General features: G+C 38.9%; 1 protein-coding gene across 1 annotated transcript in view; it reads left to right on the forward strand.

The window, feature by feature from the left end:
- The first annotated feature begins 6,416 nt into the window (after positions 1–6,416).
- Positions 6,417–27,920, forward strand: part of LOC140495838 (endothelin receptor type B-like) — a 47,230-nt gene continuing 25,726 nt past the window's right edge. The window contains exons 1-2 of the mRNA XM_072594994.1: positions 6,417–6,674; positions 22,166–22,716. Of these exons, the coding sequence (XP_072451095.1) occupies positions 22,255–22,716 (462 nt within the window). The 5' untranslated portion in view covers positions 6,417–6,674; positions 22,166–22,254. The remainder of the gene's footprint in view (positions 6,675–22,165; positions 22,717–27,920) is intronic.

Raw genomic sequence — 27,920 nt, forward strand, 5'->3', positions numbered from 1 at the left:
TAGTGAACCAGCTGAGTCAATCAAATAGGCTTTAAATACCGCTTCAGTAGAGTGAGGTAGGGAATTCCAGAGGTTAAGCTATAAACATCTAAAAACTGTCAAAGATGAGACAAAGGAATATAAGGATGCAGATTTGAAGGAAGGTTATCTGAGGGCTGCAGTGCAGATTGGAGGTTCTAGGATCGGTCATGAGCATGGAACAATAATAATGATAATAACAAAGGTCTAATGGAACATGATGTGAGTTAGGAAATGGAAAGTAGACTTTTGGATGATTCAATTTCACAGCGGTACCTGTACTTCTTAGGAGGGTAATATATCATCAAAGAGATTTTATGAGAAAAGCAGAATAATGGAGAATGCAGGCTTATACTAGTGGAGTTTGTTCTGGAATTTTGGGTTTCACATATATTGAACTGATCCAGTTAAAACAAAAAACTGGAGCCTGTGCAATTCCTAGGGAATTTAGCAATTTCTGCAGCCTTGAGTTTAAGTAACGCGTAGTTGACAGTTCAACAATTTGTTGCATTTTGTTTGGCTCCTCAGTCAGAGGTCTATTAGTCCCGATGCATCAATCTTGCAATGCGTGGCACTTAATAAAATTGTGCACTATGAGCGATTGAAGAATAAAGTAGCATAATTACATTGCATAATGTGTATCCTAATTATTCTAAATATTTTGCAACAATCAGAACCCTACCTGTCTTTTCAGACTTATATCTACTTCTCATGGACTGTTATTTGTAGTGTTAGGCATTACTATGTGATATTAAAATGAGAGATAGTGTACACCATCACAGGAAGAAATAGTGTCACATGACATAATCATACTTATACTCTTACAACATCGCAGCAAGTCAGGATGCTTGGTAAATATTGTTGCAGTTAGTTATGTTTGGAAACACAACAAAGCCAAGAATAAGACACAACAACCAAACAATGTATACCATTATGAATAATGGTTGAAATTTTCCATTTTGGAGTCAAAAATACAGCATTGGGTATGTTAGACATCACCCCTTCTGCTGTGCCTTCCAGCTCATTGTGGGTGCATGTAAGTTGGATAGTAAAACTTATAGGGCAGTTGACTCAGAGGTTCTTGACCCCACTAGAACCTTCCATGTCAAAGGTTAAGGCAATAAATAAGGTTTTGTATAAAGTTTAGGAATTAAAAAGGGCATAGTAACTCTGCTGGCAGTGTGTATTAGACCCACAAATAGTCAGTAGGCAATAGTGGAGCAAATATGCAGACAGATCGCTAAGGTGTGTAAAATCAATAATACGGTAATTATATTAGCAGATTTCAACTTCCCTGACATTAATTGGGATAGTCAAAGTGCAAAGGGGGCAGGCTCTCTTGAAATGTATTCTGGAAAACCTTTTACATTCACATGCAGAGAGTCCAGCAAGGGACAATGCAGTTTTGGAACTAATTCTGGGAAGTGAAGCTGCACAAGTTTTCAACGTTTTTTTTAAATTCACTCAAGGGACATGAGAGTCGCTGGCTGGCCAGCATTTATTGTCCGTCCCTAGTTGCCTTTGAAGTAAATGGCTTGCCAGGCCATTTCAGAGGGCAGTTGAAAGTCAACCACATTACTGTGGGTCTGGAGTCACATGTCTGCCAGACCAGGTGAGGATGGCAGATTTCTTTCACTGAAGGGAATTAGTGAACCAGACGGTGTTTTCCTGACAATTGACAATGGTTTCATGGTCATCAGTAGATTCTTAATTCCAGATTATTGTTGAGTTCAAATTCTACCATCTGCCATGGTGGAATTCAAACCTAGATCCCAGAACATTAGCTGAGTTTCTGCATTAATAGTCTCGTGAGAGCAGTTTAGTGATAGTGACCTCAATGTTGTACATCTTAAAATTGTTATGGAAAAGAAATAAGATAGTTTGGAAAAATGGACTTTGGACTGGGGTAAGGCAAATTTTATTAAAATAAGACAGAATCTGGTCAAAGTATAGTGGGAATAGTTGTTTGAGGGTAAACTTACAGTAGAACAGTTTGAAGGAAGGGGTCTCCAAAATGGAATTGGAGAGAATACTGGTCCAATATTCCCTTTAGGGTGAAATGTAGGTGCAACAAGCCCAGTGAACACTAAATGTCTAGGAATAAGAACTGGATAAGAAGGAATTGAAAAGCTTTTAGTGGGTACAAAGAGAACAAGTCAGCAGAGGCCCTCATGGAGTATAGAAAGTGCAGGAGTGAACTTAAGAAAGTAATTAAGAGAGCAAAAACACTGGCAGAAAAGATTAGGGAGAATCTTAAGACATTCTATAAGTATATCAAGAGTAAGAAGGAAAGATTAGAGTCCATTAGGAAGCAATAGGAAAATCTGTGTGTGGAGTCAGAAGATATTAATAGGATGTTAAACAAGTACTTCACGTCTGTCATAACTTTGAAGAATTCGGGGAGAGGGATTATGAGGTTCACAAGCAGTTTGTCACAGGGAGTAAGGAGGTATTGAAGATTTTGGCAGGCTTAAAAATGCACATATCCCCAGTCCACATGAGTTCTATCCCAGGCTGTTGTGGGAGATGTGCTGGAGGACTGGAGGATAGTTAATGTGGTACCACTTTTCAAGAAGAATGGTATAGATTAACGAGGGAAATATAAACCACTGAATCTCACATCAGTCATAGGAAAATCATTGGAGAAAATTCTGAAGGAGGGATTTAATCTCCACTTGGAGAGGCAACGTTTGAACAGGGATAGTCAGCATAGCTTTGTTGGTGGGAGGTCATGCCTAACAAATTTTTTGAGATGACCAAATGACGGTAGTGCAGTTGATATAGAAGTTGATGGAAATCTGGAATACACTGCCTATGAGCATAGTTGAGGCAAGAAACCTCCCAACTTTTAAAACATACTTGGATGAGTACTTGAAATGTCATAACAGAATGTGCTATAGAATGTGGGATCAATGTAGATTGAGTTTTTTTTTGTCTGTGCAGACTTGATGGGCTGAAGGGTCTCTTCTCAGACTCTATAAATCTATGATTCTAAAAAATAAATCAAACAAATTTGAAGAACACACTATTGACTTCCATTAATTCAATGTAATAACTCAATTTATTACTTCAGTTTTTCCTTTCCACTACTTCCTCTCCAAACTCCTTGAATGTGTCCATATCCATCTTTCTTTGAAATCCATATCTGAATCATTTCAACCAGCTTTCCACCCATCAATGTACAAAAATGGCTTTATCAAAGAACCAAAGGAGATTCAGAGAAGGTTCACTAGATTAATTCCAGAGAGGAAAGGTTTGTTTTATGAGGAGAGATTGAGCAGTTTACACCTGTACTCATTATAGTTTAGAAGAATGAGGGGAGATCTACTGGAAGTACATAAAATACAAAAGGGATTGACAAAGTAGATGTCGATTGGACATTTCCCTTTGTAGGTAACCTAATGCATTTTATTAAAATGTGGCAGATTTAAATCAGGCATGAGGAGAAATTACTCCTCTCACCATGTTGTGAATCTATGGAATTTACTACCTTTAGAGTATGGTGGATGCTGGGACATTGAATAAATTTAAGGATGAGATGGACAGATTTTTCATTAGTAATGGGTTGAAGGGTTATGAGGAATGAACAGGAGAGTGGATTTGAGTATAAGCTGAGATCTATGATGATTGTATTAAATGATGGAGCAGGGTCAAGGGGCTGAATTTCCTACTCCTGTTCCTAGTTCCTTTGTTCTTATTTTTCAGTGATATCCAAGTTGACTGCAACAAAATTATTTCCCCTTCGAGAGTTGTCAACTGTTACCTATCAAATTGCAGCTCACTGATCTTCATTAACTGTCAGTTAAACAATGCCTCTGTTGTAAAATTCCTCATGTACCTTCACCACAGCCTTAACCCTCGACTTCTCTGTAATCTCATCCAGTTCCATTGAGATTTCTGAACGCCTATAATTTTACCTCCCTGAGCATCCCAGATTTTGATTTTTCCAGTATTGGTGACCTGGTCTTCAGCTACTGGAACCCAATGCTCTGGAATTACTTCTCTCAGCCTCTCCACCTCATTCCCCTTGAAGAAGTTCTTCAAAATGTCTTGGTAATGTTCTTAGTCAACTGCCATACACTATGACCACAGATCAAAACTCCAACTTTAATTCTAATGTGTCTATTTTAGAAAGAGGACTGATACATCTAAAATGACTTTGGATGTAAATGCAGTGGCTATCTAGAGAGAGAGAAGCCCTGGAGTATCTGACCTAATAAGGTTCTAAGGAACCTTCAAAGGAATGGATTATACATTCTGAACTATAATCTCCTGGGAGCTATCTCAGGCTGTAGACGTAGTGGGAGAAAAGACAACAGTTTGTGTGAGAGACTTGTTCGAGGTGGTTCCTTTTCAGGTATGTACAAGAACAACGGTTCAGTCCTCGTCTGTATGTACTTGTTGTAGAAGATGTGTTAGTGAGCTGAGATGCTCATGTGTGCCAACAGACTGCGATACTTCCATGGATTAGATTGTATTCAAGCTCTAGTGTGCAGTGAAGATCATGGTTGAAAAACCGAGCCACCAATCACTTCTGCACTGCTCTGTTTTTCTGAGTACTAGAATCCCTTTAACTAGCAAGCCAGTTAAAACAAAATAGAAGATTTTCAGTCAATTTACAAAACTAAGAATCACAAAACAATCAATATTCCACTATCTACTTTTCACAAATAACTAAGCGGCTGAACTGTATATCTTGTAACTTTTTTTTTGGACTCCTGATATCTGATCCAAATGCAGGTGGGTTGTGGTAGTATTTCTTCTTGGATTTAGTAACTAATAAAGTTAATCTGGTAAAAGTCTGGTAAAATTTGTTCCTTTCAAAACATAAATTCATTTGTTCTGGAAGAAAGGTATCGGTGGGGACTCTTTGTAGAGTAGTCATATTGAAACCAACAGAGGGGTTAGGTGAATAAAGACGGCAGCCAATTCATCCCTCCTCATATGGGAGCTTAACAACTTGAGATATCCTGTCTTGTGGATCCTTGCCTGGCATCTAGTTGTAACACAAAATATCACTTTATGTAACTCCTATGAAATGCCTCAGATAATTTTATTACACTAAAAGTGCAGTTTAAATTGAAGATATTGTGGGATTGCACATTCATGACATTTATAATGAGTTCCATTTTGACAAGTATGACTAGTCTGATGCAGTATTGTTTTGATTAGATATATAGCCCTGTTTTTGATTTACAATAACTCCACGAATGTAATCATAGAATCACACAAGTACAGAGGAGGCCCTTTGGCTCATCAGTGTGTACCACCAAATGCTACACAAAATCTACACAAGTCTCTGATAGAGCGCCATCTAGATTCAAAATGTTAGCTTGCTATCTCTCCATGGATGGTGTCTGACCTGCTGTGATCTCTAGCTTTTGTTGTTTTCAGTACACAAGTCCTACCTTGCAACAGTAGGCCCATAGTCTTGAATGTTACAACATTTCAATTGCTCATCAAGTAATGAGAACACATGAACCTTGACTTAATCTTAAAACTAACAGTAAAGTATAATCTTAACGGCATCTCAAATTTAATCATAGCCATAATTGATATCTCTTCCTTTTGTTGCTTTGACTTGGTGTCAAATGACTATCCCTGATTTCCCTTACTCTGGAGGTCTGGTTTGATTTCTAACCGCTCAATGTTCTGACTGCAGTATTTTGACTGTGCAGTGTTGACTTTTCATTGTGAGTTAAATATAATTGATACTCCATATTTATTTTTGTTTTCATTTTATTGGTTCGCATCCATTCACCAGCCACTGATTAAATGACCACTTTGATAGGACTTAAGCTGCAGTTAACAGTGGTATGAACCTTTACTGTTAGACTTGAGATTGGGTTAAGTTCTCATTAAGTTCAGGAGATATTAGTGGTGTGCGTCATTCAATGCAGTGTAACATTAAACAACAAGTCCCATATGTTGCTGCACTTAGAATCTGCTAGATTAATTTGCTAGCCCAACACAAATGTTTTAGACAGTGGGTCTTAAAGGTTATGAAACATTCATTTCCAAACACAAATGTATGATAAATTCCTTCTGCTAGTCATCTGAACAGTGTCCTAAGCATTCTCCAGAACTGCTTATTTTGAAAAAAAAACCCTTAAACCAGCTTTTGGAATGTCTTTATTGTCTCTCACACCAGCCTCAAAGAATATATGAGCCTTAGTACGGATTGGAATTTTCTTGTTCCTTTTTTACAACTTTTAAATTTAATTTTGAGAACACTATTTTATTAAAGTTTATGATATTGCCGGGAGATGATTCAAATTGATTCAAACTGTGGAAAATACGGACTCAAACAGTTGGCGCTCCATTGGTTCTAGCCACCTGCTGGCGAAAATCGTCCTATTTGAACAAGTTTCAAGTTGCTTGATACGAATAGCCGCAGCCCCAAGAGTCTTGAGGAGTCTAAGTCTATAAAAACCGCCTCAATGTTTCACATGACACAACTGATTCTCAGAGACACACTGCAAGGAGATGCCTTAGAAATTATTTACTCAGCCGGCCAAGATCTTGAGTTTAAATCGGAACTTTTTACCTCTGAAGCGAATTAATAATATGAAGCACACGGGAGCGGAACCTATGGAATATTAGCAAGTTTGTGGCATCGCTTTCCTTGGATTTCTCTCCCACGGGACAGGAAACGGGTAAGGAAAATAACTGCTTTTTGTATTATATGACAAATGTTATCTAGATGGAGGCTTTCTTCCTTAAATGGGGAAAATAAAACGGAAGAGACTGAGAAAATAAAAAGAGAAAAGAAAGCTGTTTCATTTGTATAAATAAAGTTCCACAACTATAAATATTTATGGGTGGAAATTGGGACACGGTTTAAATGAAAAAGCACAAGGGACAGAGCATTGTGTATTTTGTTTTATAATGTGAGAGTAATTCCTAGAATAAAATCGAGCTGGTAAAGCATGATGAAGACTTTAAGAAACGATTGTGTATTTTCTTTTAACAAATCTCATGATCAGCTCATGATTTGAGTAACTCAACCTATTGTTAAAAAAAATTACAGCTTCAGAAAAGCATCATGAACTGGATTAGGATAGATTCTAAAAGTAATTTTTGAACAGTTTATATATGATATTTAGTAAACAGGATAAAAGAAATCCCACTGTAAAACAAATAGTTTACAAGATGAAAATATTTAATTTATAAATTGCCTATGACTTTATCCATTATTAAAACAACTTTTGGCAAGGAGTAACTTCAGACCCATTCCTGATCTGGTGTCATAAACCTTGGCAGAAATGCATTCAATGTTATGGCAGTGTTATGGAGATAGCATTCAATGTTATGGCAGTGTTATGGAGATACTGAACGAGTATTTTGCATCAGTGTTTACTGTGGAGAAGGACATGGAAGATATAGAATGTAGGGAAATAGATGGCAACATCTTGAAAAATGTCCAGATTACAGAGGAGGAGTGTTGGATGTCTTGAAACGCATAAAAGTGGATTAATGACCAGGACCTGATCAAGAGTAGCCTAGCACTCTGTGGAAAGCTAGGGAAGTGATTGTTTGTTTGGCTCTTGCTGAGATAGTTGTGCCATCGATAGTTACAGATGAGGTGCCAGAAGACTGGAAGTTGGCTAAAGTGGTGCCACTGTTTAAGAAAGGTGGTAAGGAAAAGCCAGGGGACTGTAGATCAGTAAGCTTGACATTGGTGGAGGGAATTCTGAGGGACAGGATTTACATATATTTGGAAAGGCAAGGACCGATTAGGGATAGTCAGTATGGTTTTGTCTGTGGGAAATCATGTCTCTCAAACTTGATTGAATTTTTTGAAGAATTAACAAAGAGGATTGATGAGGGCAGAGCGGTGGACGTGATCTATGTGGACTTCAGTAAGGCATTCAACAAGGTTCCTCATGGGAGACTGGTCAGCAAGGTTAAATCTCATGGAATACAGGGAGAACTAGCCATTTGGATACAGAACTGGCTCGAAGGTAGAAGACAGAGGGTTATAGTGGAGGGTAGATTTTCAGACTGAAGACATGTGACCAGAGGAGTGCCATAAGGAGTGCCACAGTAGTGCTGGGTCCACTACTTTTTGTCATTTATATAAATGACTTAGATGTGAACATAGGTATAGTTAGTAAGTTTACAGATGACACTAAAATTGGAGATATAGTGGACAGCGAATAAGGTTACCTCAGAGTACTGTGGGATCTTGATCAGATGAGCCAATGGGCTGAGGAGTGGCAGATGGAGTTTAATTTAGATAAATGTGAGGTGCTGCATTTTGGAAAAGCAAATCAGAGCAAGACTTGTACACATAATGGTAAGGTCCTGGGGAGTGTTGCTGAACAAAGAGACCTTGGAGTGCAGGTTCATAGCTCCTTGAAAGTAAAGTTGCAGATAGATAGGATAGTGAAGAAGGTGTTTGGTAGGCTTTCCTTTATTGGTCAGAGTATTGAGTACAGGAGTTTGGAGGTCATGCTGTGGCTGTACAGGATGTTGGTTATGCAACTTTTGGAATATGGTGTGCAATTCTCGTCTCTTTCCTTTCTGAAGGATACTGTGAAACTTGAAAGGGTTCAGAAAAGATCTACAAGGATATTGCCAGGGTTGGAGGATTTGAGCTATAGGGAGAAGCTGAACGGGCTGGGGCTGTTTTTCCTGGAGTGTCGGGGCTGGGGGGTGACCTCATAGAGGTTTATAAAATCATGAGGGGCGTGGATAGGGTAAATAGACAAGGTCTTTTCTCTGGGGTAGGTGAGTCCAGACCCATAGGGCATAGGTTTAGGGTGAGAGAGAAAAGATTAAAAAAGGAGCCTAAGGTGCAATGTTTTGATGCAGAGGGTGGAGCATGTATGGAATGAGCTGTCAGAGGAAAGTGGTGGAGGCTGGTATAATTGCAGTATGTAAAAGGCATTCCTATGGGTATATAAATAGGAAGGGTTTAGAGGGATATGTGCCGGGTGCTAGCAAATGGGCAAGATTAGGTTAGGATATCTGGTTGGCATGGGCGAGTTGGGCTGAACAGTCTGTTTCTGTGCTGTACATCTCTGTGACTCTATGATTCGATATCTGAACAGAATAGAGCTACTATCACAGAGTAAAGCTATAGTGAAGGAACTTGGAGAATTTCATGACCAAATATTTTGCCATGATAGCACATTTAATGCTACGTCTTTAGGTAGATATGTTTTTGCACACTTCAGCATAGAACACTTTTCCCCACAGTTGTTAATAGCACAGAAAGATCACATCACAGCTAGGGAAACTGACCATCTGAATGTAGAATCAAGATTTTAAAAATAGGTCTCAAGGATTGGGAAATAAACAGCAGAAGCACTAAGCAGGGTGGTAAGTAAGAGGACGAATTCAATGTCAAATTGGGTACAAGAAGAGAAATTTAGGAAGGGTATAAAAGATTCCATTAAAATAGAGAAAAAAACTTAAAAATTGAAAAACAAATTAAAATTGAACACTTCCAAAATCTCCCTGAAATTCCAAGCCTGAATGTGAGGTTGATTGACAGTAATCAGCAATTATCATTTTTGAGCATTAAACATTTGCACTGTATTTAGTTTATATCTCTAATAATGCAACTTCATGGTTTTTGTTCAGATAGCAGACAAATGCCATTTGCTATGCATTATCTTCACACCTACCCGCAGACTTGAATTGATCATTCATATTTTGATTTACGCAATCATTCAAAACAGTACAGCACCCTCTGCATGTGATTCAGGACCACTGTGAACATGTCAATCATCAATTTGCCTCATGAACCAATCAGCCTGAAGAACCCATATTGAGGAGGGCAGAGTTCAAATCAGGAAGTCTAAGTTAGGGTAGTTAATTCACTGTATAATCATTTATAGAAAATAAAATAACAAGGGGGGAAAGGATGTTCAGAGAGAGGGACATAGAATAAAGAAAAATGTTTAAAATATTTTTAATTAAAGTCTCAAACAATAATCAAATTTGGAAGGATTGAGATTCCACATTTGAGTGACAAAAATAGATTTTCAGTGACATACGTTATTTGGCAATCATTCCACTAAATGTGGACTTTGTTTGGAATAGACACACACTATTTTCTTCTTGTTGTAACCAGGGGTTTTATACTAGAACATCACATCTATCATGTGTTTGAATGCAGAGTCTGTCATTGGTGAGATATTGATGTAGCAAAGCTTTCAAGGAACAGAACAGAACAGATGGAATGGTAACTTCCTGATTTCCATCTTTAACTATGTGCAGATAACAAAAGTTGTCTGAGATTTACTCTTCAATAAATGTCAATACTGAAACTTGCGTATTATTAAAACCAAAAATGTAATCTCATTTAATAATGTCAACAATGCAGCAGACATCAAAATGCCATGTTTGTGATGCTAATGGCAGAGAAGCACAATTCAGACATCAAATTTTGAATATTCACATTTAACTGTGCATCTGTTTCTAACCTTTAAATTGTGGTACCATTTGGACATAGATAATGAGAGGTGGTATTAGCCTCTGTTATTATGACAGCATATTCTAACCAATTATACTTTTCATTTCTACAGGACACATAGCACATACAGTATCTATGTGTATTAATACAATTACAACTCTGTCTTACATTTATCTTCTAAGACTGCTCATTAATCCAAGATTATCTGGAATGAAAAGATAACCCTTTTTTTGCTTTCACCACTGGAAATCATCTACTTAACTCTTGCCTCTTGTCTCATACACCCTCATTCAAAAAGTGCAGGGACTACTTTGTCATGAAGGTTATGGCAGTTTCACAATTTCCACCACCGCTTCCTACCCTTTCCATTTTCCACCAAACCAAACACCCCTGGATAAGTTCCTGACCACATATCAACTTCATTTTCAAGGCTGCTTACCTCGATATCTTCAATGTTCCCTAAGCCTCGGTTCACTTGATGTTGAATCCTTCATCCATTCCTTTGGTATCTTTACACATGGTTATTCTAAGATGATCCCATCTTCTAGACTACTATTACAAACAAATCTGGGCAATGTTCCCCAAATGCTTATGGTTTCAAATTAGATACCCCAAGTTATCAAGCTCCTGGGTACGAAGGAATAAAATGGCTTCCTTTCTTTATTCACCCACCCCTTTGGTGATTGAAACAGTTTAGAAATTATCCTTTCCCTTGTGGATACCTTTCTTGAAGATCAAGTGAACTTATGTTTTAAAAGGAGCAGCTTTAACCAGGTTTTCTTGAGTTAAGAGGAGAATGTATTGGTTACTAAACAAGAAAAGAAATAAAAATGCAACAGATGCTCTGATTAGAAATCAGAACTAATTTCAAGCAAGTTAAAGTGAATGCACAGGTCAGCCTCTGTGAAAAGTGAACAGTAGGGCATTGCCATCATTGTGCTGGGTGATAACAGTAACATTGGCGACTGTTTGATTTTGAGAGCCTGCCTTTGTGGGCCAGCTGAAAGGCCATTGTCCTAATTCCTTTGACGGCAATTTTGACTACTTTCTGGCTCCCAGAAAAGAACAATTACAAATTTTCATTTTTATCAACAGGGCAGGTATAAATAAGGGTTTTTCAAAATTGTGACTCTCCCAGCAGACACCTCACCCACTAATACGCACAGACTTGGGTTGAAACTGGCTTTTACCTCCTAGACTTGTGTATAGCCAGTTCTGCTATACCACAAGTTCCCTTCTTGTGCAATCCCATGTAATAAGATAGTCATGTAACAGCAGCACCATTTAAACTAATGAAGCTGGAATCATATTATAACCAATACATGCCTTAAAACTTCATACTTTAAAAATAAGTGTCTCCAATTCGTCAATTGTGTTATAGCAAATTTGTTTTAACAAAACACACTTTACAACAGAATGATTTGTATCTTGAAAGGAGTAAACACAAACATGTCTCCCACCCAGATTACTTTTCTCCCATGGTATTCATAGTCTGAGAAAACTCACAGCAGATCGTTATTGACTCCTTTGTCTGTCTCTTTCTTTGGGCTCTATCCATACTTAGCATTTACTCCCCCGCCCCCAAAATCTTCTGCATACAAACCGACATTTTCCTAACTACCATCGATTCTGAGGAAGGGTCACAAGACCTGAAACATTAACTTTGATTTGTCTTCACAGATGCTGCCAGACCTGCTGAGCTTTTCCAGCAACTTCTGTTTTTGTTCCTGATTGTCAATTTGGTTACTTGTGCAAACTTCTTTTAAAAGCTAAAGATTCAAAGGTGCAACTGAAACTGAGTGGTCCTGGTCGGAAAGGAGCGTGGTTTCACATATGTATGCTACTCACTATATGAATAGGAAGGGTTTGGAGGGATATGGGCCGGGTGCTAGCAGGTGGAACTAGATTGGGTTGGGATATCTGGTCGGCATGGAGAGGTTGGACCGAAGGGTCTGTTTCCATGCTGTACATCTCTATGACTCGATGACTCTATAACATTGTCAAAAAAAAGGCATTAGACCGATATTTAATTTTGCACGTTATTTCCAAACCACCTTCCTTATTCTGCAAACATTTGTCAATGTAAAAACAGAAAAATAATAAAGATTGCATACGGAATAAAAAGACAAAAAGAACAATGGACTCCAGGTTTTATATCCTAGGGTTTGAATACAAGGCTGATGATGGGTCTGTTTAGAATACAATGCATATGTGCAGTTTTAGCAATCTAATATAAAAAGATATTGGAACTGTATAAAGTGCAATACAGACTTCTTTTTATTAATCATTTTTTGGATGTGGTATCTCTGGAAAGGCACACTTTTGAACCTATCCTGAGCTGATCAAGAAGTTGTAGTGAACTTTGCTCCTGAAGCACTGTCGTGACGCCTGAAGATCTCAATGAGGTGGGGTAGGGAGTTCTACTATTTTTAACTTTATGATGAACTAAAGGATGTCTTGTCTTGTGGGTGAGTCCAGAACTAGGGGGCATTGTTTAAAAATTAAGGAATAACCATTTTAAGACAAAACTGGGGGGAAATACTTTCTTGAGTGTTGTGCAACTTTGCAACGCTGCCTCAGAAGGAGGTGGAGGTTGGGTAATTCAATATTTTTAAGGCAGAGGTAAAGGTGTTCCTATTGGCAGAGGAATTAAAATGTTAGGAGTATTTGGCAATGTGGAATTTTAAACACATTCAGATCATCCATGAACATATTGAATGGCAGAACAGGCTCTAGGAGCTAAATGGCCTGCTTCTGCTACTTAATGTTGTTTCATTGTATGTATGATGAAGGAATGAATATTATTGAGATAAGAAAGATGAAAGTATATAAGTATGATCAAAACCAAAGTTATATTTGTGTTAATGGAGGATCCTATCCTTCGATAGGATAAATATTAGAAGATTATTTCAACAGATGATTAACTTATTAATGAGGAAGCTAAACTGAGGATTTCTGTTAAATTGGATCAGAGGGAGAGAGAGAGCAGAGGTACTATTTTTGAGCTTTCATGATTATCCTGCCGAATGTAACAGCAGGACCAGATTCACAATTTTTGGTACTTCTTTTCCAATTGAGGTGTTAGCTGTCAGGCTGGTGTGTGTAACCCTGTAGCACAGTCAAGGAGCAGAGGAAGTAGAAGCAAGTTGTTAAATCCAGGTGTAGGGGATCAAATTAGAGGTCAGAAATAACATCAGAATGGAAAGAAGATCAGAAGCCAGAAAGAAGAATCAAGGCTTGGTTGGGACAGATGCAAAGGGGACAATGGAATCTTGAGCAGGGCAAAATTTGGTGATCAAAATGGGAAATCAGTAATGGCTGTGGGAGATCAGAGAGCTCCTGGAGAGAATCAGAGATTCACTAAGTAAAGAGTCCTGAGTCCTGAGTCACAAAGATTTGGCATAGTATCAGCAAAAGTATGTACTCAGATCAATTATGTATCTCCAACAACTTGACAAAGTGGGGCACACTGCAGAGATGTTCAGGCTGAAACTGTAGCTTTGACTGCTGAAAATTTAAAGGGCATTTTAAAATTCCATTTAAAACCAAATTGTTATATTTAAAAACACAGGTCCAATAGATTATCTTGCTGGGAGTGACCTGACACTAGATCCATCCAGCCACATATCAGTGACTTTCTGACATTCCTAGAATGCCAGGTGTACTTGATGCACTTTCTAGTGACATCAGGAAAACTCTCAATGACTCTTAAATTCTGTAAGATCAGTGTTTAAGGTCCTGATGCAAAACCCCATAGCCAATTTTTGAGGCTGTTACAAGTGACAGGCAGCAATCACGTTCAGAACACAACTGGGATCATTTTTAAAGGATAAAAGGGTCATTGATTCCTCTGTGTTGTTCTTAGATTTGTGGTTCCTACACGTAAACCCCAGAATGCTGGCTGCCCTTGTGTTCCCTTCTACTTGCAGTCCTTTGCATAATACAGACTTCTGACTTTAAACTGTTCATTTTCAATTTTAATGTAGCTTGTCAGGTACAAAAAAAGAAGTGAATTCATACACACAAAGTAGAAAGTAAAAACATTTTTAAAATAAAACTTGCATCAGAATAAACAACATTGATGCATAAGCTTGCAAAGGGATATAATCAGCCAAACTGATCTGTGATCCATACTGCCTGGTTACCACATGATAAATTCTGCTCTGGGCCCTCTCATGATACTTCCTGAACCATGTTGTCTATCACTCTGAAGAAATACAGTTTGCTTATAAGTAGAAAGGGACAAGGGTTGCTTGAGAGACCAGCATGTAAATATTTAACATTTGTATGGAATTCCTTTCTTTGCTATTGTAAGTGATGGGAGCGTTTAAGTGAAAGCCATATTATTTCAAGGTAATTGCTTTTATTTTTAAAATATATTTAGTTAATAAACTTTGAAGACAACAGTGTAATTTGGATATCACAAATTACATACTATGTAGATCAATGAAGTTATGCATGTTAAACACTTTTACTCATTCATACAACCTGAATGAATTTTACACTAGTTTCTTCATTTTGCTATGGCAAAAGCAGGTGTTTTTTTTTTCCCCAGCTGAATCCATGCTATCCCATAGAACATAATCCTGGAACTTGGAAAATGTCAGTTCACTATATTCAGTTGAGATAGGTCCTTGCATGAGACAGCCTACTGTTTTGACCATAACAAAAAATGTCTTTCACTAAGTTGATGGCATTGCAAGAGCCCCTGATCTTTGTCTGGGTGTGCATCCCTGGATATAGTCTGTATTTTGTCAATTGTTACAGAGCTGATAGGGATGCACCTCGACATTTGCCACTGCATTTTCTTCCGGATCAAATGGACATCCAACAAGGTGATTGTGTCTACCCCACTGCAGCTGCCTCGGGGAGTTTGTGCAATGGTGCTGACACTCAGCATGTGCATGAAGGATCTGACTAGGAGGACACTTCTCACCACCAGTCAAGCTATAGGTTGGTGCTTGTTTGAAAGCGAAGTTCTACCACCAAGGGAATCATTGTTTTCAACAAATAATTTCTTAAACCAATTATATTATTGAGGATTCTTCTACTGATGTGCCACTTTTGAGGTATAGGAGACAGTTTTCATTGGAACCAAATAGTAAAAAAGGGATGGAGCATACATATCAATTCCTTTCTATTCCTGTGCATAGATATTAAAGCAAAACATAATTGACAGTATCTTCCCCTCTCTGGGGATGAGGCAAGAGAGGCAAGACTAACTTTCTCTCCATTGATTGTCTGAGGAGTAGACCTCAATCGAGGATTTTAGGATGCAGAAGCTGCCGTCCTCTGACCAGCAGCTTTTAGAAATCCAAGAAGCTAGTGTCGTGGGCTATACTTGGGTGAGATACTAAGCATTACTGTTAATGAGTTGATTATTGGATGAGTTAGCTCAGCAGTGGCGGTGGTGTGTGAATCACCACCTAACATGCCAATCCAAATACTTAGGAGAAATATGGGAAAAATCACAGCCAATGCTGATCTTGCACCCATTTTCTCTGTGTGTTACGCCACCAGCACTATGCAGGCTGCACACATTCCATCATAAGAAGAGTCCCACAGAGGTGACCTCACCATTTGTCAGAAGGGTCTAAATTGTTCTATCCAGACAAAATACAGCCCAACTCTCTTGTGTGTCAGGAGGATTCCAAATGTTGACTAAGCAGATTCTAATGAGTTTGTGCATGATTCTACAGGTATTCACAAACATGAAGATGCAAGATTTACCCAACTTGTAGATAAGGCCATTTTTAAGGATTAAGGCTATTGCAAAGTGTCAGAAAGTACTCTGGAATATTTTGAGGTTTTCTGGTGGGATCTTAGATCTTCCAATAAGTATTACTGTATTCTGACAGGAATGCCAGAGGATTCAATGATTTTATCCACACCAAAGCTACAATGGATGAGGGGGCAGCAATGGCAGTCTGTGTACTTTTCTTTCTTCACTTGTGGGATGTGGGCATCACTGGGCTGGCAGGTATTTTGTTGCCTGTCCCTGGTTGTCCTTGAGAAAGTGGTGACGAGCTGCCTTTTTGACCTCCTGCAGTCAGGTGCTGTAGGTAGATCCACAATGCTGTTACAAAGGGAATTTCAGGATTTTGACTCAATAACACTGAGGAAACGGTAATATATTTCCAAGTCAGGATGGTGAGTGGCTGGAAGGGAAACTTGCATATAGTGGGATTCCCATGTAACTCTGCTCTTCTCCTTCTAGATGGAAGTGGTTGTGGATTTGGAAGGTGATGTTAAAGGATCTTTGGTGAATTTCTGCAGTGCATCTTGTAGATAATACACACTGGTGCTACGAGCATCAGTGGTGGAGATTGTGGATGTGGTACCAGTCAAGTGTGCTACTTTGTCCTGGATGGTGTCAAACTTCTTGTGTTGTTGGTGCTAGGCAAATGGGGAGTATTCCATCACCTTCCTGATTGTGTCTTGTAGATGGACAGGATTTGGGGAATCAGGACGTGAGATACTCGCTGCAGTATCCTTAGTATCTGATCCACTGTTGTATTTATTTGGTGAGTTCAGGTCAGTTTTTGACCAATGCTAACTCCCAAGACATTGATAGTGGAGGATTCAGTGATTAGTAATACTTTTGAATGTCAAAAGGTGATTGATAGATTGTCTGTTATTAGAGGTGATCATTACTTGGCATTTGTGTGGCACAAATGTTACTCGCCACATTGCCTTCTAAGCCTGAATATGTCCTGTGTCGTGGCTGTATCAGATAGGTATCTTATTTTTACAGATTGCTTGTTGCTCCTGTTGTGCTCTCTTACACTCCTCATTTGAACCAAGGTCGCCCTGGTTAGGACCAGGACAGAAGAGTTCTTCAAAGCCCAGAAACTGGAGTTCATGATCTTTGTCCAGCCAGAATTCTGCAGTTTGTGGTGAAATACAATTCCATAGATCTCCAATTTTGAGCTGCTCAATCTGAAATGAATCCATTCCACATGGCACAATGGTGGTGCCACACAATACAATAGAGAAGTGCCCTCCGTGTGAAGACAGGTCTTGGTCCCCACAAAGACTGTTTTGGTCAGTAACAACAATATTGCCATCAATAAAGCATTAGCTGCAGGGAGATTGATGATAGAACAACATCAAGTAAATATTTTCCTCACGCTTGTTTTCTCTCTACCTGCTGCAGTCACAATCTGGAAGATGTAGAATCTTAAAATCCCTACAGTGTGGAAACAGGCCATTAGGCCCAACAAGTCCACACCAACCTTCAGAGTATCCCACCCAGACTTACTCCCCTACCCTATTACTCTACATTTACCCTTGACTAACGCATCTAACCTACATATCCTGGACACTATGGGCAATTTAGCACAGCCAATTCACTGAACTTGCACATCTTTGGTCTCTGGCAGGAAACCAGAGCACCTGGAGAAAACCCCTACAGATAGCCACCCGAGACTGGAATCAAACCTGGGTCCCTGGCGCTGTGAGGCAGCAGTGCTAACCACTGAACCACCATACCACCTGTGTCCTTCATAATGTAACCAATTTGTCACTAATGGTGTTTGAGTCATAATTAGTGATGGGCATTGATGTTCTCCATCCAGTGTGCACTCTGCCTCTGCTACCCTCAAAGCTACTTCTAAGTAGTGTTTAATGTGAAGGTGTACAGTTACATTAGTTGAAGGATGGCAGCAGGAGATAGGTAGTAGTAAGTAGGTGTTTGACCTGATACTGTGAAATTCATGGTGCATTTTTTGGATACTATTATCAGTTTCTCGGGTTTTGACACTAAGTTGATCTCCCTGGCTAAATCCTCCAACTCCCATCTGAGGGTGAGCCTTGTAAGTTCCTTGATCCTTGTGATCTCCTTGATCCTCTTCCATGGAAGCATGGCATCTTTCCTTCTGTTTAGCTCCAGTAGTAATGCATTCGATATTGCATCTATCACTGGGACTCGCTCCTTACATCAGTGTTCCATTTTAAAAAGCAGCAACATTATTAGGTCATAGCATTGTAAAAATACAGAGGAGACCGTTAGGCATACTGAGTCCATGTAGGCTCTTTGCAAAACAACCCACTCAGACCCATTCATTGCTCTATCCTGATTATCCTGTGTTTATTCTCCTCCAGTGCCCATCCTTGTACCATCAGCTAATGCAACACTTTTTTTTTGGTATCTTCTCTAAACTCGTAACAATCTTTTAACTTCTACTAATTCTCCTCTCAACTTGTTGTTCTCCAGAGGGAATAACTCCAGCTTCTCCAACCTAATCATGTAGCTACATTTCCTGATTCTTGGAACCAATTTAATAAATCTCTTCTGATTCTTCTATTCCATGAGACTCCATTTTGTTAACTAGCCTGTGAATGGTAATATGTCAAACACTTAAAATCCAATTCAAAATGAAATGCATATTAAGCCGACTGTGTATACTTATGGGGGAATACTCCTACTTCCTCTCATGAACACTGGTGTCACATTTGTCACATTCAAATATTCTGGAATGTTCACATTTCGAAAGGAGCGAAATAGAAAGCGTTGCATTTAGTTGCTGGGTGTTTCAGCACTTTATAGTCAATGAAGTAATGTTGAATTATCGTCACTACTGTAAGGTAGAAAATGCAACAGCCAGTATTTGCTCAAAAAACTCTACAAACAGCAATTGATGACTAGATTATGTGTTTTTATAATGTTGATTGAGGGATAAATACTGGTTTAGAGTGGGGATAACTCCACTGCTGTTCTTCAAGCATGCCTTCAGATTTCTTATATCAGACAAACAGGATGACAGGGTATGGTTTAAACAGCTAACATGAGATACAGCACCTCTAATAGTGCAGTTCTCCCTCAAACCTGCACCACAGTGACAGCCTTGTTTTCTTTTCTGCTTATGTGTTGGAATGGTGCTAGAGATTACAGCAAACATTGCTATCTCCACCTTCACTTCCCATAACAAGAAGTGTTGTAAACCATGCAAGACATCCAGACGAGGTAATGTATCTTTAATAGCCAGACTTTTCAGTACATGCAGTCTGTCAATGCTCATATCCTCCATTACCTCTAACATCTGCTTCTAATGGATAAAAGCAAATTACTGCGGATGCTGGAATCTGAAACTAAAAGAGAAAATGCTGAAATACCTCAGCTGGTCTGACAGTATCTGTAAGGAGAGAAGTGAGCTGACGTTTCAAGTCTAACTGACCCTTTATCAAAGCTTTGACAAAGGGTCAGTTAGACTTGCAACATCAGCTTTTGCATCTCCTTACAGATGCTGCCAGACCTCCTGAGATTTTCCAGCATTTTCACTTTTGCTATCGGCTTCTAATGCTCTTTTGTCACCATTCTTTTCCTTAGTAATCCAGGTACTCATTAACTATTTTCGACTTGTTTAACTATATATCACCCTCTTTGTCCCTAATAGGACCCAAATCATCTTTTACTATCTGCTTACTATTTACTATTATGCCAATAGAAGATTTTTGATTCCATTTATGTTAACTGCTGTTTGATCTTCATTTCTCTCCTTGCTAGTCTTATTATTTTCTTTACTTCCCCTCTCCATTTATTGTATTTAATCTGATTTGAGCTCAAAGAATTCCCCTAATATGAACCTATTAATGTCTATCATCACATTTCCTATCTCCCTCAATATCCCTGAAGCCATAGTTTGGTTCCTTTACTCTCCACACTTGTCAGAATGAACCTAGACAGCTCCTGAAACATCTTAAAGATTGATCACTGTTCTGTTACAGTTTTTGCTTTGTCTTTTAATTCCATTTTACTGAGCTAGATCACCTCTTGAATACAGTCCCCTTCCAATTAAGAAATACCGTTTAAAATTACGGACAATAATGTTTTTCCATAACCAACTAAAACTGCATGATATGATTATTATTACTTGGATGCTCCCCCACAGGCACTAAATTGAACTGGCTCATACCAAAACCAAGCACCAGTGGTAGCAATCTGTACTATTTGAAATTTATGTGTGTATTACTGTCATAGTTACCTCAAACAGCATCCTCCAAACACCCAATTTCACCATCTAAATGGATGAGAGCAGCAATTACTTTAGAACACCACTATCTGCAAGGTCGCTTCTGAGTCGTACACCATCCTGACTTGGAACTGTAGCATCACTTCTGCAGTGTTACTGGGTCATAATCCTGGAACTTTCTTCCCAACAGCACTGTAGGTGTCCCTACACCACAAGGATTGTAGCAGGTCAAGAAGGCCACTCACCAGCAATGCCCACATTCTACAAAAAAAAATGGGGCCATTAAGAGCTCATCACTCAGTTCAAGTGGCTCTGTTGAGACTTGGTTTCCATCATGGGTCATTCCTGATCCATTCCACTAAGAGTGAGAATAGGATCAATTAGAAGTGTAGATCTGTGTTCCATGTGCCATTTCTGAGAGCCCCCAGATCTTCCTAGACTCTGCAAAAATCCAGCCCATTACCTGCATTGACACTGACAAGGAGTGTTGTACTATTGGAGCTGCCAGCTTTCATATGAGACAATCTGAAGCTACGTCCATTCTCAGTGAACATGAAAGAACCTGTGCTATTAATGGAAAATAAAAGCAGTGATGTTCTCCTGATGTCCCAATAGTTTCCCTTTATCACTGTCACTAAAGTAAAATTATTTGGTTATTATTTCATTGCTGTTTATTGGATCTTGATGTTGGATGTCATTTTCACAGCTTGCAATACTGAGTACATTTCAAAAGCGTATCATTAGCTACAAAGTAATTTAACACATCTGACTTCCATGAAATATTCTATACGTAGATGTGCAATCTCAATCTTTTCCTTATTATTATGGGTGAAGGTAAGGGATGTGAGGACAACATTTCACTTTGGAATTGGGGGAAAAGGAACTATAGCTTGATTTTTGTCATCCACCAAGTAGGAAATGCATTTATCTAGCACCTTTCAGAATCTCTGCATTTCTTATTTGGTGGATGACCAAAAATTAAGCTGTAGTTCCTTTTCTCCCAATACTAAACTGAAACATTGCTCTCACATTCTTTACCTTCACCCATAATAATAAGGAAAAGGATCTTGCATTTATCCAGACCTTGTGCAAGTTCCTTCTGAAAAGTAAGACACAACAAGTAGTAATTATGAAAAGTACATTTTTAATTTGTTCATTGTTTTTAATCATGCAGAGTAAAGTTTATAGTCAGCATAACATGTTAAGTGGAAAATACAAAACAGCATGATAGCAAAGTGCTCCAAGAAACCGACTGTCTGGAGCAAATTCTATTTTACACTGAGCCAAAAGACCAAAATAAAGCCTGCTTTTAATTTTAATTAAAATGGTAAAAAGTTATTTACCAATTTGTGTGGTCAGAATGTTTTAAAAATAATTTCAAAGCCCATGCTTCTGAAGATTTATACACTTCTGTAGTTAACAACTGTGACTAGATGCTCTTCAGAATTTATGCCCTCTTCATTTGACCACTACAGGGTATGGTGATATATTCACCTCCTCAATGAATCCTCAGTAATGCACGAGTTAGAAGACTATCGGAAACTTTATCAACCAATGCTCAGCACCAACGTATTACAAAATGGGATTACAATTCTCAGAAAATGCAATTGCAAGTATTTTAAAAAATCAAGTAAGGGTACCACAGCAGAAGCTTTTAAGTTTCAAGTTTTTTTTCTAATGAAATATAAGTTGAAGGTGAAGTAAATTGTATTTTTGCAAGATCTTATTTTGTTCTATGTTTTTCATTTAGTTTCCTGCTGACGAAAGAGATTTCATCATTGCCACTTAAGTACAAATCTACCAGTTACTTGTGAATCTGCGCTTGATTCCAGTCATTAAATGGCTGCAGCAAATGTCGTGATGTTCCTTGCTCTACTATTAACCTGGCAGATTGTGATCACCAATGGGCAAGGAGAATCTTCCAAAAATAATTCCAGTAGGAACTTTATTACAGAAAAATTAATGACAAATGGAATTTCTACTCCAAGCCCACCAAGACCAAAAGCTGTGCTGCTCTTTACAGATGGATATCAGAAAACCGCTATCCCCTCAAATAAAGGAACTGGGTCTTCATCTCCTCCTTTGTGTATTAAACAAACGGAAATACGACATGCTTTCAAATACATCAATTCTGTGGTCTCCTGTATGATCTTTGTGGTGGGAATCATTGGAAATTCTACATTGCTCCGAATTATCTACAAGAATAAATGTATGAGAAATGGACCGAATGTCTTAATCGCCAGTCTTGCCTTGGGAGATTTACTCTACATCTTGGTAGACATTCCCATTACGGTATACAAGGTATGAAGAATAACAGAAAGGGACAGATGGCGAAAGTGTACGGTGATGGTGGGAACGTAACCAAGCTTTACCATAAAACAGCCACACTCCATAGGCAGCTAAGATTATGTAGACTCCAAGTTCTATGGGAGGAAATGAAATTGGCATACTAAGCTGCTTTGCAAGTGTCAGATTTTATTGTGGAGAGTTTCATGAAATGCTATAGATACTAAATAATTACATTTTGAGATGAATTAGATTCTTTATGAAGAAAAAAATAGACCAAATCAGATTATATCAAGGGAAATTCAAAGATTATTATTAGGAAAGAAGAACTAAATAATCATTTGGAAAAGAATAATTGGAAGAAGGAATAAAAATCTTTTAGGGAAGGGGATTAGGCTCAAACAAGGATTTGGATCAGCTATTACACCAACTTGGTGTGAATAGAAGCCAAAAAGTTAACAACATAAAATATAATGTTGCACATTGTTCTTGCTGTGGTTCTTGTTTTCACAATCTTCTAATATATTAGTCATATATATAAACGAAATAAGTTTAAAACAAAATTAGCACATCTGTATGAATGGGGAGAACTGCAATGTAAGTCAAATCACAGGAATAATATTGAGTTTCAAAGTAGTTAAACAACTGAGTCAATGGAATGTGCAAAATCCATTCACCTCATTACTCTAACTTAGCAATAACCAAGCAGAATCCATTAGTTCATTGGAGTCAATAGCTCATGTACCTATAAAGAGTACTAGTTAAATTCAATTATTTCACTGTGTAACTGGAAGTGAACATATGTGGATATTAATGATGAAATAGATCCTTGTGTGTTCATAAAACTGTTTATTAAGGATTTCTTAGTAACATAGATAAACCTGCAAATAATTGGTGATTTCACTCCTATGTGTCTCACAGTGCATTTGTTTCTGATGGTTTTTCTCCCTCTGCTGACTATAACTCTATGGGTTACATTGTCATCCCCCACCACTTCTCACCATTATTTATGTGCTACCTCTTGAAGACATAACCTAGTGACATGGGATCAGCTTTTACAAGTATACTGGTAACACTCCATTTCACTTCCTGTTTGACCTCCCAGGCTATTTTCAATTTCTCCAATTACCCATGCATTATCACGACTTAGAAGTACTTACATTTCCTCCAACTGCTTACCAGCAAAATGGAATTATCCTTTTCAGTTTCCGTTTGCACCTACATGCCTCTCTTGTTAACTCCATCAATTTTCACAGCTGCCAGCTAGGCTACACCCATAGATAAATAATGCTGTTCATGATTATAAAATCCAGCTTCTCCTCCCAGATCCTCCCCCTTTTCCAAATCAGTTCATCATTTCCAAAGCATTGACTATCTATCCCTGACTGTTTGCAAAATGTAGTCTCTAACTTTATCTGGGTGTGCTGATTGGCAGGTCCAACTGGCATGAATTTAAACTAATCATTAAGATTTAAATATTTCTGAAGTGTGTAAAATTTGGGCTTACACTGTGATTAGATGTATGTACTGGAAGCTACATATATTAACGCACAGAGCATTGTTCTTTACAGACACACACTAAACCAATGACAGCTATTCTCCAGTTAATTCCTCAAAGCAATGCCTTGACCAATCCAAGGGCATTCTACTTGGTTTGTATTTAAACAAAGCCTGCATGTTATTTGTCAATCATCTAACTGTTGCATTTGACATGATGCCTCTATCAGAGTCCACTTGCAGACTGATCAGTGCTCTCTTCTCATCCAGTTTAAATTTTAATCCCCTTATGTTGTTATTCTTGTGAAATGTTCTGATAAATGGAAGATAATGATCTTCAACAAAATGTCTTATTTCAGCAAACTAAATAGATTTGCTTTTTTTTAATATAATGTGTCGTTTTCACCAATATTCATATTCTGTACTACCAAATGACTAAAATCTACTCATTTCGCTCCCATTGTAAAGGTAGCAAATTGAACAAAATTCTATTCTTTCCAACAATGTTTTTCAGACATAAAACTCAAAAGTGATGGCTGATTATTTCTCACATTTTCTAAGTGTCAATTAAGAGAGTATAATGGAGGGTTTCCTCTGCGAGCATTGGTGACTTTTTTTCTCAAGCAATTCTCCACTCTCCACTTCATTAATTATACACCTGGTGTTCACTGTGCACACACAAACACAATCCTGCAGTGAGTAGAGGCAGAAATGACACCTAGAACTTTGACCATTCACTCGACAGACTCCATATTCAAACCTAGCTATATATTACATGAAATACTGCAAGCTAGGAACTATTGCTGCACAATTCTAAAAGTTGAGAGAGTTTAGCTGGCACCCCTTTTCAAGACCACTTTTGCAGACAGGAACTTAGAGATCCTGTGGGTGGGATGGTGGAGAGGAGGATTTAATTCTTTTCCATCAATATCAGAGAAAATCATGACATCAGACACTGCCAACCAAGTCCAAGGTAGCCACAGGTCAGTGCGGTGTTCATGGTTCAGAGGAGTGCATAGCAATGCCACAAGAAGGTTAATGACCTTCTGTGCTCTGTAAGATTAACTGCCAAAATCTTTCTGCTACCTCACACTCACTCTAATTCTTCCACTGCACAGACTTCCTACCAAGGCTCATGATCTACAACTCTCACTTTTATATGCAGCATCTTCCTTCAATGATCCTCTCCTATCCTATCTGCCAGAACTATGAAGCCTTCTTGTGTTCCTACTTATTGAAAACCTCAACCCCTTTGTCACTGCACCACCATTAGCAGAGTATCCAGCCATTTGCATCTCAGTTAATCTTTCACTTTGTTTCTTTGCATAAGAAAGATTTCAATTTATTTAATATTGTCACTTGTACCTAGGTACAGTGAAAAGTGTATAATGTTATGATATTCTGGTGCCATCTTGGATTACAGAATAAGTTACTGAATAAATTGGACAAATGATAAAATACTGAATAAATTCATATTTGTTTGATATTACTAAAACTGAATAGCTTCAAAAGTTCATCTTTCCCTCTCCGTAGTCTTCATCCTCTCTGCTCCTCGGGTTGGTGCAATCCAGCATCATCCCCATGGTCCTGGCAATTTGCTCCTTTTCTACCGCCACAGGTGCCATCACTTCTGTGTCAGCTGCCTCTGAGATGGAGATGATCATGCTGCATGGATCCTGCACCACATCCTCCGACACTGGACATTGGCCGACAGGGTCCTAGTTCATCTTCTGATGCTGCCACCTGAGGTGGTGCAGGGATGCACGTACATAGGACCCTGGCCCCAGGCCAACCAAAACAAATTAAATGACCGAGCCACCAAGCTGGAAAGGCAATGATGAAGCCGTATGGATTTGGATGCACCCCATGCTCAGGAGCTGAACACTGGTATCCCTGCCACTGCCATCTTGTGTTTCAGTCTGTTTGTTTAAATTGGCGGGGTTATTCAGATTGATTAATGGGTTTCATATTTGGTTGTTCAGCTTGTCTGGGATGTTTTCAAACCCATGCCTTCCTCATGCCTGTTAATGGCACATCAGGCAAAATAACGTACAGAAGAGTTGAAGGGGTGATGGTAGAGTGGCTAACTTTCCTCCTCTCACTCTGTGTATGAATAGAAAATTCTTCAGCTTGTGAAAGAGGACCATGCTCACTCACTGGGGGGGGGAATGCTAAGGCCTCCAAACCCTGACAAGCATGTAAAATTCATAGCACTGTTCTGCAAAATGCACACACACATCCCGCATCCATTTACCACCAGTGTTCAAGCATCTCCACTCATTACACTACTCATTCCCTTTGACTTTTGCAGGTACTATTGACACCTATCCTCAAGAGACCAGCCCTCCCTCATATCAGCTCCTTCTCCACCTCTAAGGAAGAAGCCATTGATCCCTCAAAGGATACACCCACACAGCCATATCCTGCACACTCCACTAGTTTAGACATTTTGACCTTTGTGGGTACTTTAACTAGATTGGACTCGGGCCCATTCTGATGAGCACATCACCAGCACATCTCTGCAGCTGGCTGAAAAAGAAACACCTCTGATTGTTGGCACACAGAGGACTTCAGGAGCATCAGCACCAACACTAAGCTAAAGATGTGTCAGCCATCAATAACTTTGTGCGAGTGCATAAATACAGGAGCATCAGGTCGGCTTGTCAGAGACATTTGGTAAATTAGATTGAAAGTTGAAGGCATCTAATCAGTACAGTGATATGCAATTGTTTGGCTGTCCCCACTAACTGGTTAGCAGCTGCCATGGAAAGCCAGGTCTAGTAGAACACTTAGGGTCTGCCTGACATATACACAAACTTGTGCTCCATTATTTTAGCCACTGGTGCTCAGCATCAGCGGCAAACCAAAAGGGTGATGAGGCCATTTGCCCTCACTGCAGGTATGCCTTCATCCTAAAATGAAGGATGGATGGAGGGTGAACCATATACATGAACCCCAGAAGTCTTCTCTTAAGACAATCCACAATTTCTCAGGTCCTCCATCTTTAATGGGTCACCCCAGACTTGTAGCCCAAGAAGGAGAAACTGTATTTGGTCAGGGGACTTTTACCATGTCAGAGTTCTTTAGACACAAACGTCTCTGGCTTCTTCTGCCCAAATTGTCAAAGGCAGCAGTCTCCTATATAAGGTAGGGAGGCTCTCTCTTCCCCAAATGCAGATCCCTGGGACTGCGTTTAGATATAGTGGGAGGAAAGGAAAATAACTCTCTGAGGACACATCAGTGGTACAGGTGATGCTTTATTATTCACAGAATATCACAAATGCAAATATTTGTGTACTGTTTGATCAACAATCATTTAAGTTGTAGGACCAAGAGTCAACTAACTGCAGTTTCCCTTCGTTAGCACCTACCAGAACATTTGTTTTCAACACTTTTCAAAGGCTGTTGCTTTTAAGATAACAACAAACAAATGTCAATGCTTAATGCCTTCTACCAACTCAGATCTTATGGAAGGGTTTGCGAATTAAGTCCTGTATGAATTCATGTGTTGAATGCTGCAGTGCTAGATCACATTGAAGGTGTTGCTGTTTCCACTCAATGTCGTTGTCTTCCTCATATGCCACTGTCCCTGCTCTTCAACTTCCATCATATCCTACCTTTGCCTGTTCCAGTTGTGCAGTGCACTGCATGCAAAGATTATGCGGCATATTGCGTATGGAGTGTAGTCCAAGGCACACCTTCAATCCCCAAATTGATTGAAT

Source organism: Chiloscyllium punctatum, chromosome 25 (genome assembly GCF_047496795.1).
Source record: "Chiloscyllium punctatum isolate Juve2018m chromosome 25, sChiPun1.3, whole genome shotgun sequence".
In the NCBI taxonomy this organism is placed as follows: domain Eukaryota; kingdom Metazoa; phylum Chordata; class Chondrichthyes; order Orectolobiformes; family Hemiscylliidae; genus Chiloscyllium; species Chiloscyllium punctatum.